Source organism: Euprymna scolopes, chromosome 15, assembly GCF_053919585.1.
Source record: "Euprymna scolopes isolate OS-2025 chromosome 15, ASM5391958v1, whole genome shotgun sequence".
In the NCBI taxonomy this organism is placed as follows: Eukaryota; Metazoa; Mollusca; class Cephalopoda; order Sepiida; family Sepiolidae; genus Euprymna; species Euprymna scolopes.
Genome location: NC_136496.1, coordinates 100,124,821 through 100,138,058, shown reverse-complemented (window position 1 = coordinate 100,138,058; position 13,238 = coordinate 100,124,821). Strand labels below are relative to the sequence as shown.

Here is a 13,238-nt window from a genome sequence, read left to right as displayed (position 1 = left end):
AAATAATAAAAAAAATAAGCATAAATAATTTTATGCATAGTACAAAATTTAATTATTGCAATCATGATGGGAAGACCCGTTTTGATATTTATGATTAAAAGTGGGAAATGAAAAAAAAAATAAATAAATAAATAAAAATAAATAATGGGTGGGGAAGCCAGCTGACCGGTTTCGCCCTCACTTTTCGTAAGCAGAGAGCATGTCTCTTGGGTTTAAATGCGATCAGTCTCTAGGTGATATCATATATATCGTTATTTTAAACATATAGCATATCCCCTTTTTTTTTCTAGTACACTATATCGCTATTTTTTTTTTTAATGTATCGTCTCCCTTTTCACTCGATTTTATTAATAAAAAAAGGAAATCCCTCAATCCAGCTTACGAAAAGTGAGAGTGAAACTGGTCAGCTGGCCTCCCCCATTAATTTTATTTTTCATTTCTCACTTTTAATCATGAACATCAAAACGGGTCTTCCTGTCATGATTGCAACAAAAAAATAAATGTGGGAAGTCGAGATTAATATTAACAATTTTATATTTTACAGCTGGTAAATAATAAGACTAAAAAATGTTATTCAATTCTGAAACATGGTAATCGTATTTGTATGCAATGAATAGGGCTATGACAACAGCATATTCTTTTCATTGTTTTGACTCTCGAGTATAAATCCGACACAGTTAATCAACCAAGAACCACATCACTCTATATAACAGCATATAGGATATGAATGGATACACACTCGAGAGTTAAAACAATGAAAAGAATATGCTGTTGTCATAGTCCTAGTAATGAAAAAAAAAATTTTTTTTGTTTTTACTTTTCTTTGCCTAAAACAAGAAATATTGTCACTGGAGCTACTGTGATAGGAACCAGATGTTGGTTCACATTACATTTAAATTACTGCATGTTAGTATAGTTAGAGAAACGGAATATGGAGCGAATTCCAAAGGTAAGCAGTCTATTGAAAGAAGCTATGAGAATAGAAAAACTTCCATCATTGTACCATTCCAACAACCCCAAGAAACTTGTGTGAGCGTGTCAATAACCCTTGTCACAACCTCTTTCATCTCAATTGTTTTTTAATGACAGCCTCTAAGGTTTTCCTTGAGCTTAGGGAATAACCAAAGGTTACAGGGAGCAAGGTCTAGACTATAGAGAGGGCGAGGAACTGTATTGAAGCCCATCTTGGTCAAATAGTCTGTGACAAAAATAGAGCACTCTTGGGACAAATTTTGTGCAAATCTTCCACATCTTCAGTTCCTTGAGAATAATTGTATGTACAGTTCCCATACTGACATCAAACTGTGCACTTATTGTCTATATAAACACACGACGGTCTTTATCCATGAAATTCTGTATTTAAAAAATTTTTTTTTTTTTTACAAGGTAGTCACCACTTATCAAGGCCCGGAAGCCACTCGGGGATAAGGGTTATTGTGTGTACAGTACGTTAGTGTTGGAGATCTGATAAAGTGTCATACTTAAGATGGCGGTTCATCAGGAATTTGTTCACATTGGACTCGAAGACATCCAGGTTGTAGTCGGGAGGGAAACAGGCAACCGGAACAGAGTTCCGCAGGCGTGCACTTCTAAGAAAGAAGCTTTGTTCATGGAATCTACGTTTTGATTTAGGCACAGATAAGGAGTGGGGAAAATTTTTGACAGTGGTTTCAGCTAGGCGGGTGTTTATCGTGAAAGATTGGCGAGGGGGAGACCAGAGATTGGAGTTCAGACGAGCACCTGCCATGGTAGTAATGATAAAACAAAGACAGGCTCGCAACGTCTCTCCTGTGGGAGAGAGGTTGCATGGAAGAGAAAAGGGCATCACCCACTAGGCCACAAAGCCTATTTTGTACTCTGTCAAGGCAGGATAGGTTATTTTTAGCAGCTCCTGCCCAGATGTGGCAGCAGTACTCCATCCTTGGACGTACTTGGCTTTTATACAGATAGAGAATTGCATCAGGAGTTAGATATCTTCTGGAGCGGTAGAAGGATCCTACCATTTTTCCAGCAGACAGGATGTGGTCAATTTTTTCAGATATGCTCTCTTAAGGATAGTAACTCCGCTGTTATGGGGGCGATAGAGAGTAATTATAAATGAAGTGGTGTAAGCAAGTGCAACCCGGAAGCACATATAAGGTAAATTAGGGTCTTCTCTACCACACGGAAAGCCATCTTTAATGTAGGCACATATTCCATGTCCATGGCGATCTTAGGGGTCAGATTTAGATGTTAAGTTAGAGTATCCTTTAATTACGAATTCGTCAAGGGAACCAGCCGGCCTAATGCCAGTTTCACTTAGGAAGAATATGTCTGGTTTTGTCTCCTGTAATTGGGTTTCAACCTCTGGAAGGTTGGAACATAGACCCCTGATGTTGGAGAAGGAGACATGGTAGTAGGGGTCTACGTTGGAGGATGGGGTTCTAGGTTTACACGTGTTATTTTTCTGGAGGTATTTGGCTAATGAACTCTGGTGTTCTGACTTCTTTACTTCTCCCACACCTCTCATCATTCCTTGCAGACTACATGCCTTTCTTGAATTGCTTATGCCACTCAAAAACTGATGCTCAATTCATATCAGATGGTCCAAAAGCAGTCCAAAGCATTTCATATGCTTCTGTGGCATTTTTTCCACATTTTGAAACAATTTAATTGCATATCGTTCTTCTCGTCCAGATTGCATTTTTGAATGTCATCAGCTGTGACAATCAGGCTTTTAATAGGATGTATTCCAACTCCTGCTGTAGCTGTTCATTTGAACCTGAAATCATAAAAATTGATCAGTCATCTCCTAAGATGTATAGCAATAACATTAAATTTTAAAGACTCTACAACAATTTGAAAATGCCTTTACAAAAAAAATCTGGAAACTTATTGAAGGCATCTTGTAACTTATTCCACTTCAGTTGCCTGACAATGCCAGGCCGAGTAATTTTACTTATTTATAACTTTTATAATTTAAATCAGGTGTCGCCAAAGTTTTCAAATGAGGGTTCATATTGCTGACTTTTTGGAGCTATGTAGACCAAAATAAAAATGATCTGAACGTGTTTTATACTGCTTTGATCATTAGCTTTGCTTTTCAGTGAATCTGGTTCTCCAAAACCTCATTCTTTTAATCATTTTCTCAACAAAAAGAAAATCCACCACACTATTTTCACATATTTCTATCTAAAAAAATGTTTCCTGAATATTTTTACCTTTTTTATAACAGCTCCATGGACCGGACTAAAGACTTTAGCAGGCCAGATTTGGCCTGTGGGTTGTTGTTTGGAAACCTCTGATTGAAATTATTTGAAAAAAACATTTTTCATCTTGTTCACAAATAATCTATATACAATGAAAAAAATTACTGCACATTAGGATTAGTCTGTTAATGAGTAAATAGAAATGTGATTGGTTAACAAAAAAGGCATAGGCAAAGTACACATTACTAAGGCAGTAATTTTTACGATCTTAATAATAAAGTTCGAATCTGTTGTAAAATTTCTTTGTTAATTGATTATGTGTTTTATAAATCTAAAGAAATTAACATAATCTAAAAAAAATTACATAAATATGTTTTAACTAAACGACCTTTTTATTTTAATAATCTGTTAAAAAAAAAGAAAAAGAAAAAAACAGTAGACAATATTTGGTATTGATTTAAAACAAATTATTTTTGCATAAAAATAATTTGTTTTTATCAATAAAAACAATATATAAATGCATTCATTGCAGTTACTTTCTCATTTTTTTTACTGGGGGGGGGGCACTTATCAAGGTCTGAAAGCCGTTTGATGATAAGTGTTGATGTGTGTCAGGTAAGACAACAGCGTGATTATTAGTAATGGTGGAACTTGGTTAGTATTTGTTTATTTAAGAGGATGGCTCGACAGGAACTTGTCCAGATTAGAGTTGAAAACAGCCATCCCATAGTGAGCTGGGATGTAACCCTGCAGTATTGTGTTTCAAAGTACAAAGGTACTGTACCAACAATGCTCAAGGAGCCAAGACAAACAAGTAACTGTTTATTTACTGGTATTCCTACGTTATGAAAGAATGATTGCATATTTTTTTATCATTGTTTCCCTTGAAAAGTTGAAATGGCTTGGCCCAGATGTGGGGGTAACCCTCTCGGTGCTGATGGACCCGTTGATCCTAAGTCATCCATCTAGGAGAAGGAAAATTCTGAAGCTAAACCTGTGCTACTGACCTCATATGTCTGGGCACTAAATAAAGGGGGAAGGAGGCCTGATCGAGGACCTTCTTAGAGCTGGTAACTCAAACAAATTACAGATTTGCAAACCTAAACTGGCACTGCCTATTGCAAGACTTTCATACTCTTTTGCCTATTAGTCAGGCGCAGAGGTGCAATCACAGGGACTTGACAGAAACACCCAATGTTTGACCTTGTTTTCTGACTAGGGCAATGAACGCCATTCCCCACTCCTGCCACATTCCCATCTACTAAAACTGCCACATCTTGGGGGTGCTTGAGTGCCATACATGCCAATACAATTGGGTTGGACTGATTTTTGTCTGACGCATTGAGGGTATCGGTTTGACAGTTTGTCTGGCTGCTGTATTCTGACCGACAGTACAGGAGCCCTAACTCTTTGATAGCACTTAGAGTGGCTGCTCCATCATCAGTTGTATAATATTGGGATGGTTGCAGTGCCATGTTGTGCATGGAAAGGGACCCTGCACCCATCTCCAGTGGGCTTTTCCGAGGTCACAATCCTGTAGATGAAGAGTTGACTGATGGTCTACTTGTGTTGCTGTTTCGTATTTTACACAACCACTTTGTCCAGCATCTCTCACCTTAAAACTAAAACTTTTAAATAAAATAAAATTACAGTTCAATCAAAAATTATGATAAGCATTCCTGAGTGGTGTGAACTCAAACAAAATCAATTTGCCTCCTCCCTTGAGGCTTGCATTCATGAATATCCACAGGCTTAGAACTAATTTAGATGATGTTGAATCATTTCTCCTAGCAAACTCCCCAGATATCTTGGCGCTAGTTGAAACTAACCTACACTCATCCATTCCCTCTAACCACTTTAACATGCCTGATTATCTCCCACTTTAGCTTAAGAACTCAGACAGACATATGCACAGGTCTGGAGTCTATATTTGAAACACCCTCCCCTTGACTAGAGAATCAAAACTAGAATCAGATGACGAGGCTTTCATGTGCTTTAGACTTAACCTGCAACATACCTTTAGCTATTATATTTTCTCTACCGCTCTCCCTCAATCTTAATTGTACCCTAATCAAACAAGTCTCTGACAGCATAGATACAGCACTCTCCCTTGATACTAGTGCGCAAGTACACGTATTTGGTGACTTTAATCTTCACCACAGTAATTAGTTTGGTTTCTCTACTTACACAGACACAGCTGGTAGCATAACACATAACTTCTCTATATCTCATTCCCTATCACAGAGTTACATTTCCGACCTGTCTCCCAGATCGACAGAACCAACAAACTTCACCTAGATTTATTTCTGACCACAGTTCCTGATGATTGTGTAACGAATGCCCATAGCTCACTTGGGAATGCTGATCACATTGTGATAATGGTAGGAATCACTCTAAATTTTTTGCCTAAAACCAAAAAGCCATTACTCAAAATGATAAGGCTGACGGGGAAGCCATAAGGGATCTCATCAGAAATGCCCCATGGGAAAATATCTTTTCTCTTCCTGCAGAACAGTGAGCAAATGAGACCATTGAATCGTTCAAAGTTCGAAAGCAAACCTCACTTTTCCCAATGGTTTACTTTTACTTGCGCGGACGCCATTGCTGAAAGATGGCATGTATACCGCAGATTCATCCGACATAAGTTCAATACAAACAAACAAAAGTTTATAAAAGCTAGCAGTAATTGTAAGAAATAGTGACAGCTAGGCCAGAATATATCGAAACCACCAGAAAATGCATTGGAGTGCAGAAATTAGGAACTCGTGATTTCTGGAAAATCTACAACAGTGTAGTAAATAATGGGCAAACAATAATTCCCTCACTATTCAACAATCACAAGTTTTTTTTGCATGGTAACCGAAAAGATTAACATGTTTGCCTGTTGGTTTGCTTCAAACTCTACATTGGGCCTAGCAAACTACTCCTTCCCTAATTTTCTTTTGTGGACAGAAACCACACGAGATAATTTGAAAATCACCTCTTATCAAGTACATGATATCATAAAAAACCTAGACACCTCAAAAGTATGTGAATCTGATTTCATCACAGCTGTACTATTAAAAAAATATTCCACTGAGGTTGCTTCAGTTCTCTCCAAACTTTACAACAAATGCCTTAACGAATCTTGTTTTCTTGACTGCTGGAAAACTGCTTCTGTGGTAGCAGTTTACAAGAGTTTTGGCAAAAGAACTGACCCATTAATTATCACCCTATTAGCCTCCTCTCCCTTTTCACCAAATATTTGAGTTCATAATTAATCAAACTCTTGTCCACCACCTTACAGTTGCTGAACTTCTGACTGACCAACAATATAGATTTAGGCAAGCCCGTTTTACCGCAGATATCCTAAATGTAATTTCTGAATGTATATACCATGCACTGACTAAAAGTAGACGAAGGTAGCCCTAGATATATCTAAGGCTTTTGACAGGGTATGGCACGATCGTTTTCTCAGGAAAATCAGATCATATGGTCTTACTGAACAAATACTTAACATAATTAAATCCTTCTTAAGTAAGAGAAGAATCTAGGTTGTCCTTAATGGTCGTATGTCAAAACAATATGATATAAATGCGTGAATACCTCAGGGATCGATCCTTAGACCTTTTATTCCTGATATTCATAAATGACCTCCCTGATAAAATTGTCTCTTAGATGGGTATATTTGCTGATGACACCACGCTCTATAACAGGCACAAGGGGAAAACAAATGAACACATATCCAAGGCAATGGCGGAAACACTAGAGGAAACCTCCAATCAGTAGTGGAATGAGGACAAAAATGGATGATAACGTTCAATGCTGCCAAGACTAAGCTTGTTTCTTTTAATAATTACAAGAAACCTTCCCAATCACCAATAGCTATGGCTAATGATACATTACCTGAAAGTACTTCGTTCAAACTCCTTGCCTTAACGTACACAAGGAACATGAGTTGGAATAAATACTTCAAGGGCATTGCCATGGCTGCTGTGAGGAAGGTAGACTCTCTACCGTGCTAGAAAGCTACTTACGTCTGAAAGTATCCAGTACCTATACAAGGCCACCATTCACCCATGTATGGAGTATTGTTGTTACATTTGGGCTGGTGCACCTGCTATTAGTCTCTCACTCTTGGACAAGGTTCAAAAGAGAGTTGCCAATCTAATAGGCCCTGAACTGTCACCTAAGCTTCAGCCCCTGTCCCATTAATGTAATGTTGCATCCCTCTGCCTGTTTTACAAATATTTTAATGATAGATGCTCTGATGACCTACAAACCCTTGTTCCCCCCCCCTCCCGAGACGTAAATACCCCCGACAAACCAGATAAGCAGCAAAATCCCACCCGCTATGCAGTAAAAATCTCCAGATGCCAGAAAGCCTTCTACTCTAATAGTTTCTTTTCCCAAACTGCTAGACTTTGGAATTCCCTTCTGGGTTCCTGCATCCCCGACTGTACTGACATGCAGAAATTCATGTGTAATGTAAACAGACATACTGCTGCTCAAATCCCTACATAGGATCCCTGCAATTTATGTCCCAGAAAAAAGCCTCCTACATCAAAGTGGTACTGTGCCTTGTTTGGAGTGAAATTACAATTTAAAAAAAAAAAAAAACATCAGAAAAAATTATGGGTCAATTTTGAGACAGCAGTTTTCAAAATTCATTTTGATCAGAATGAATCCTGTTCACATAAACATACCTCACGTTACAGAAATCCAAATGTTCACCCAACAAATCACAGACGGTAAAGTAATTTTTAAACTTTAGATCTTGCATGAAATTTTCATGCAATTAACTACTTTAAATACTATTTGATGCAGCAATATTTATTTCTGTAGAGAATAGACCCTTCTTTTATGTGAATAGAATGAGTTTGTATGTTTTATTGCCATTGAAATCGGTGAAATCGCCCATTTTTCAATCAAATTGATTAATTGCTTACTCTAGTTGGGGACCCATCACGGTCTGTTGATTTTATAAAATGATTTTTGTATTTAATGGCTTGAATGAACGTTTAAAATGAAAAAGTCAAGTACCATAGTTCAATTGTGCTCTAAACATTCATTTCAAACGCTCCCCCTTTTCATATAAAAGAGCCTACTGTTGATTTTATATGCCTGGCCTTTCTGCTTGTGCAGTAACAATGGCTTGAATTTAAAATGAAAAAGTCAAGTATCATGGTTCCATTCTGGTTTAAACAGAAACATTAATTTCCAACGCATCTGTCATATCAAAGAACATATTGTGAATTTTATATGCTAGGCCTTTCGGCTTGTGTGGTAATAATACTTCTCAAATTCACCTGTGATGTTAGGTTATGTAAGGTGTTAACTTTAGTCATAACCACCTGTTCCTTCTTCATTGAATATTTTGATTATCAATACTTATCAAAGACATTTCCATACAAAACTTGTCTAAGAACGCTGCCAGATACATTAAGTACATCTGTTTGAAATTTCATAAAAATCGGCGTAGATATTTCAGAGTCCATAGAGAACAAACTCATATAAAGTTCTGTTTATTCAATAGTAGATAGATAGATATTGCAATAGATATATTGTGATCAAACTGCATTATTACATACATAATAGTCATCATAGTGAATATTGAACATACAGATTAAACTGTATAAAAGTGAAACTTACTCTCTTTTTGTTTCTGAAGGCTTGAAATTTTTGTGTACATTTCATGTTCAATAATGTCTTCTTCTGTATTGCCGGCTCTCAAAACATTCAGTTTCTCATTCAACAATGACAACAAGTTTTGCATAGAATCTTCTTTACTACTCTGAAATATACATAAATAACAATGAAAAGAATATAATTAGCTTTATGAAAAACGTTTGTAAATTAATTACATAAAAATGTGCTTATCCAGTTTTAATCAACAAATATTAAAAAAATTAAAATTGCAAAAAACTTCACGTACATATCTTTTAGGGTAAAAAACAAAAAAAAACTACACTAAAATTTACACAAATTCATTCAGTATTTTTGTTTTTATAAAATAAAATAAAATTTTATTGATAAACGAGTTCAAGCTAGCATTATTATGATTAATGTGTGCTAAATTATGTCCTTTGGCCGTTGACCTTAATGTAAGCAGAAAATGACGGATGAGATTTTTCGCCTTTAAATTATGTTTTTCACATTTAAAAAAAAAAAAACTTAAACGACTCCATTCAGTCTTGTAAGTCTATGGATATCCAATGAAAAGTGCTTGCGTGTGAAATTATTGTGTCAAGAGTTGCACAATTTGCAACCACACTTCTGAATCGACCCTGGTTTAATTCTAGTTCAAGTATATATAAGTTCAGGATGACTGGAAACAATGTTGAGATAAGCGGAGAGCGCATACAGTGCATAGCATTCCCAAATGGTCACCCATCTTGTACTGCCTAAGTTCATCGTTGCTTAAATTTGATGATCTTGTGAGAACCAGTATGCCAATGTGATTGAATCACATGAAAACATGCCTGTACATTAAACCCTATATGATAATATTAGTTAACTTTTTTTCTTTTTTTTACAAAGGTGGTCACCACTTATCAAGGCCCGGAAGCCACTCGGGGATAAGGGTTATTGTAAGTACAGTACATTAGTGTGGATATTTAAAGTGTCTACTTAAGATCAAAGTGTAGTATCTGTTCTTCAGATGCTGCACTTCTATTTCTTGTTCTCTTTTGGTGGAGGAGAAATCCTTCACGACTGAGACAATTTTTATTTTTGTACCTTTTCTCCATGTTAAAAAACGACCCTGGTGTCTAACTCTGTCCTGTGGGGAGGCAAAGTAAATAGGTACTTAAGAGGGCGGTTCATCAGGAATTTGTTTATGTTGGACTTGAAGACATCCAAGTTGTAGTCAAGAGGGAAGCAAGCAGACGGAACAGAGTTCCACAGGCGTGCAGTTCTAAGTAAGAAGAATTGTTCATGGAATATACGTTTTGATTTAGGCGTAGATAAAGTGTGGGGAAAGTTTTTGACAGTGGATTCAGCTAGACGGGTGTTTTTCGTAAAAGATTGGCGAGGGGGGACCAGATATTGGAGTTCAGACGAGCACCTGCCATGGAAGTAACGATAAAACAAAGATAGGCTTGCAACGTCTCTTCTGTGGGAGAGTGGTTGCAGGGAAGAGAAAAGGGCATCCCCCACTAAGCCACGAAGTCTATTTTGTACTTTGTCAAGGCAGGATAGGCTATTTTTAGCAGCTCCTGCTCAGATATGGCAGCAGTATTCCATCCTTGGACGTACTTGGCTTTTATATAGATAGAGAATTGCATCAGTAGTGAGATATCTTTTGGAGCGGTAGAAGGATCCCGCCATCTTTCCAGCGACCTTGGCAACAGACTTGATGTACGTGTTCCATTTCAGATCAGGAGTGAAGGTCAAGCCCAGAAGCTTGTCAAAACATGGGGCTTCTCCTAGACGAGAGCCATCCATTTCAATTGATGCCAGATGGGGATCAGAGCATTGATGATGTAAAGATAGGAGTTTGGCAAGTAATTAAATCAAGTTTAAAGTGTGTAAACAACATTTATGTATACAAATAAGCAATTCAAATCATATTTAATATGTAATGGAAACATAAGGTCGGAGGGTGCATCAACTGAAACATGGTACAAATATTATATGATAACTATTACTATCATAACTGATTAAGGAAACTCATGTAGATAATGATAATGCCTCAATCCCCAGAATATGAGTGTCCTGTTTGGGAGAGATCAACCCACACCCATAAATTAAACCTAGCATTTAACAACACTTGCTATTTGATCACTTAAGTTATCTGAAACCTACAAACCTGAACAACGTATATTTCTTTGCCTCTGTAAATGTGAAATGGGATGTTGCCAGCTGATTAGAGATCACAGAGGCTACTAGTGATGGTTGCCATCTCCTTCATGAGGGTGAACCAATTGCCCTATGACTATAGTCAAGGAGAAGCTTCTTCAGCCATATTAAGCTTCTAATAACATATCAGGAAGGAACCAAACTGCAACTAAGGACCAACAGACTAGAGAACGGCTCCTATTCTACTGACATGAGAATCCCTCATTCTGAAGCTCTTTCCCCTGTGTTAAAAGCACTCTGGATCCAATGGGGACATTCAAGTATCTGAGAATGGGAATGGGGGTGATCAAAAGTTGTTATGGGCTACAAAATTCACCCAACCATCTGTGAATGTGGAGAGGCAGATCATGTGATACATTACAATAATAATGCAAAGGACAATAATTTGGTGTGCGCATATGTTCCAAAGACATGCAAAAAAGAAGAATCCCTCAAATTTAAACAAAAACTCCTTACTAACTTGATCTTTCACATAGTCAATAGCAATAAAATATTGTTGCAGGTCGCGTTTCATCTCTATAAACTTGTACATGATCCTTGTCATTTCCTCAATTTGCTCAGCACTGTCATCACACACTGCAAAAACAAAATCAAAGAAAATTATATTGAAAATCAAGTAAGAGAAAACGTTTCATTAAAAAAATCTAATAAATTAAATGTTGAAATAGGTATCACAAACCAGCTTAGAAATTAGTGTGTGAATATGGGTAAATGTGGTTAAATTATTTTCAATTTGTGATAATACATTCACTTTTTTTTTTTTTTAGGTTATGTAGATGTACACAAAATGTAATCTCTTCTCTTTATAAGTACAATTTTTTTTTGTGTCATTAATGTTTTTTCTTACTTCAAGTTAGATTACTATTGTCACAAGTGATTTATGTTGGTGTTCATTAATGTGAACAATATTCTGTGTCTCTATGCATATAAGAACAATCCTAGCTTCCTTATCAATATGGCAAACTTAATATAGGGGTTCAAGTTGTCTTTTATAAAAAGAAAATTACAAGATGAAAACTTTAATGAATTTTTACCCATTTATCACAAGATGACATTACATCGTGTTTCCATCTGTTTTATACATGATCCAAATCAGATTTTTTTAGTTAGTTTATTATTAAAATAAAAATCTAACTGGATAGCTAATAGTGCTATGAATAATATTAAGATTCAGTGTGTTAGCTGTTGAAATAAATCTTACATGAGTTGCACTTTTGTGTCATTTTTCAAGTTTTTTTTTTTTTTCTAGGAAGTAATAGTATTTTGCAAATTGTTTAGTCTGGCTTGAGCTAATAATTATTACTTCCATTATGATTAATTTTGATTTACCGCAAGATAACATAACATTTGTAAAACAGTCATAATTCAGTGGTTAAATGAACTATCAACATAATTCATTGTTTTTGTTTTGCAAAGAATCCAAATCTACGATACGAATATTAAAAGTTCAAAAAATATGCTTAAATATATTTTAATTTATGCACATTTTTTATATATTATTATACAGTCAGTTTTCTATTGATTATTATATATTATATATAATTTATTTCAAAAATAAAAAATATATCCATATGACTTGGGTGCATCAGCTTGAATCGAAACCGAAACCAAAACTTATGAAGAATTCTTGGTAAAATTATTTATAAAAAAATATAGATGACTTGAGTGCCATCAGCTATAATTGAAACCGAAACTTATGAAGAATTCTTGGTAAAATTATTTACTACAAGAAATGGAAAGTCATAACAATTAAAAGACAGTCACTTGGAAGACAAAAAGATGTAAGCTTGGCACACAAAATAACACACATGCTATTGTATTAATATATAGATGCTTCATTTAAAAAAATAGTTAAAATCTGATATTTCATAATGAGACAAATTCTACAATATATTTATCATGGTTAAAAAAATTGTAACTGATGGACTGATAGACAGACAAAATCTCTATAATGTAACTAAATTTTGGTTTGAGATATCTATTCTACATACAACACACAGAGAAAAAGGTTTAATATTTAGTCATTAAAACAAATTATCTCCCTTGCCTTGAAGTAGTCTCACTTGATTATGTGTAAAATATCAAGGAAGATAATTAACTGAAATGACATTAAGATACATGTAATTTAGTTCCTATCTGTCTTTTCACAGGGCACAATTAGACACAAGGTCAGTTTTTAATGTGAGGAAAATTCAGCCCCCCCCCCTGCTG

At 35.8% G+C, this 13,238-nt stretch overlaps 1 protein-coding gene across 1 annotated transcript in view; it reads right to left on the bottom strand.

Annotated features, from left to right (window-relative positions):
* Positions 1-13,238, bottom strand: part of LOC145294034 (E3 SUMO-protein ligase NSE2-like) — a 47,133-nt gene that overhangs the window by 12,761 nt on the left and 21,134 nt on the right. Inside the window, exons 3-4 of the mRNA XM_080141014.1 lie at positions 11,488-11,603; positions 8,820-8,961 (exon numbers count right to left, since the gene is read on the bottom strand). Of these exons, the coding sequence (XP_079997140.1) occupies positions 8,820-8,961; positions 11,488-11,603 (258 nt within the window). The remainder of the gene's footprint in view (positions 1-8,819; positions 8,962-11,487; positions 11,604-13,238) is intronic.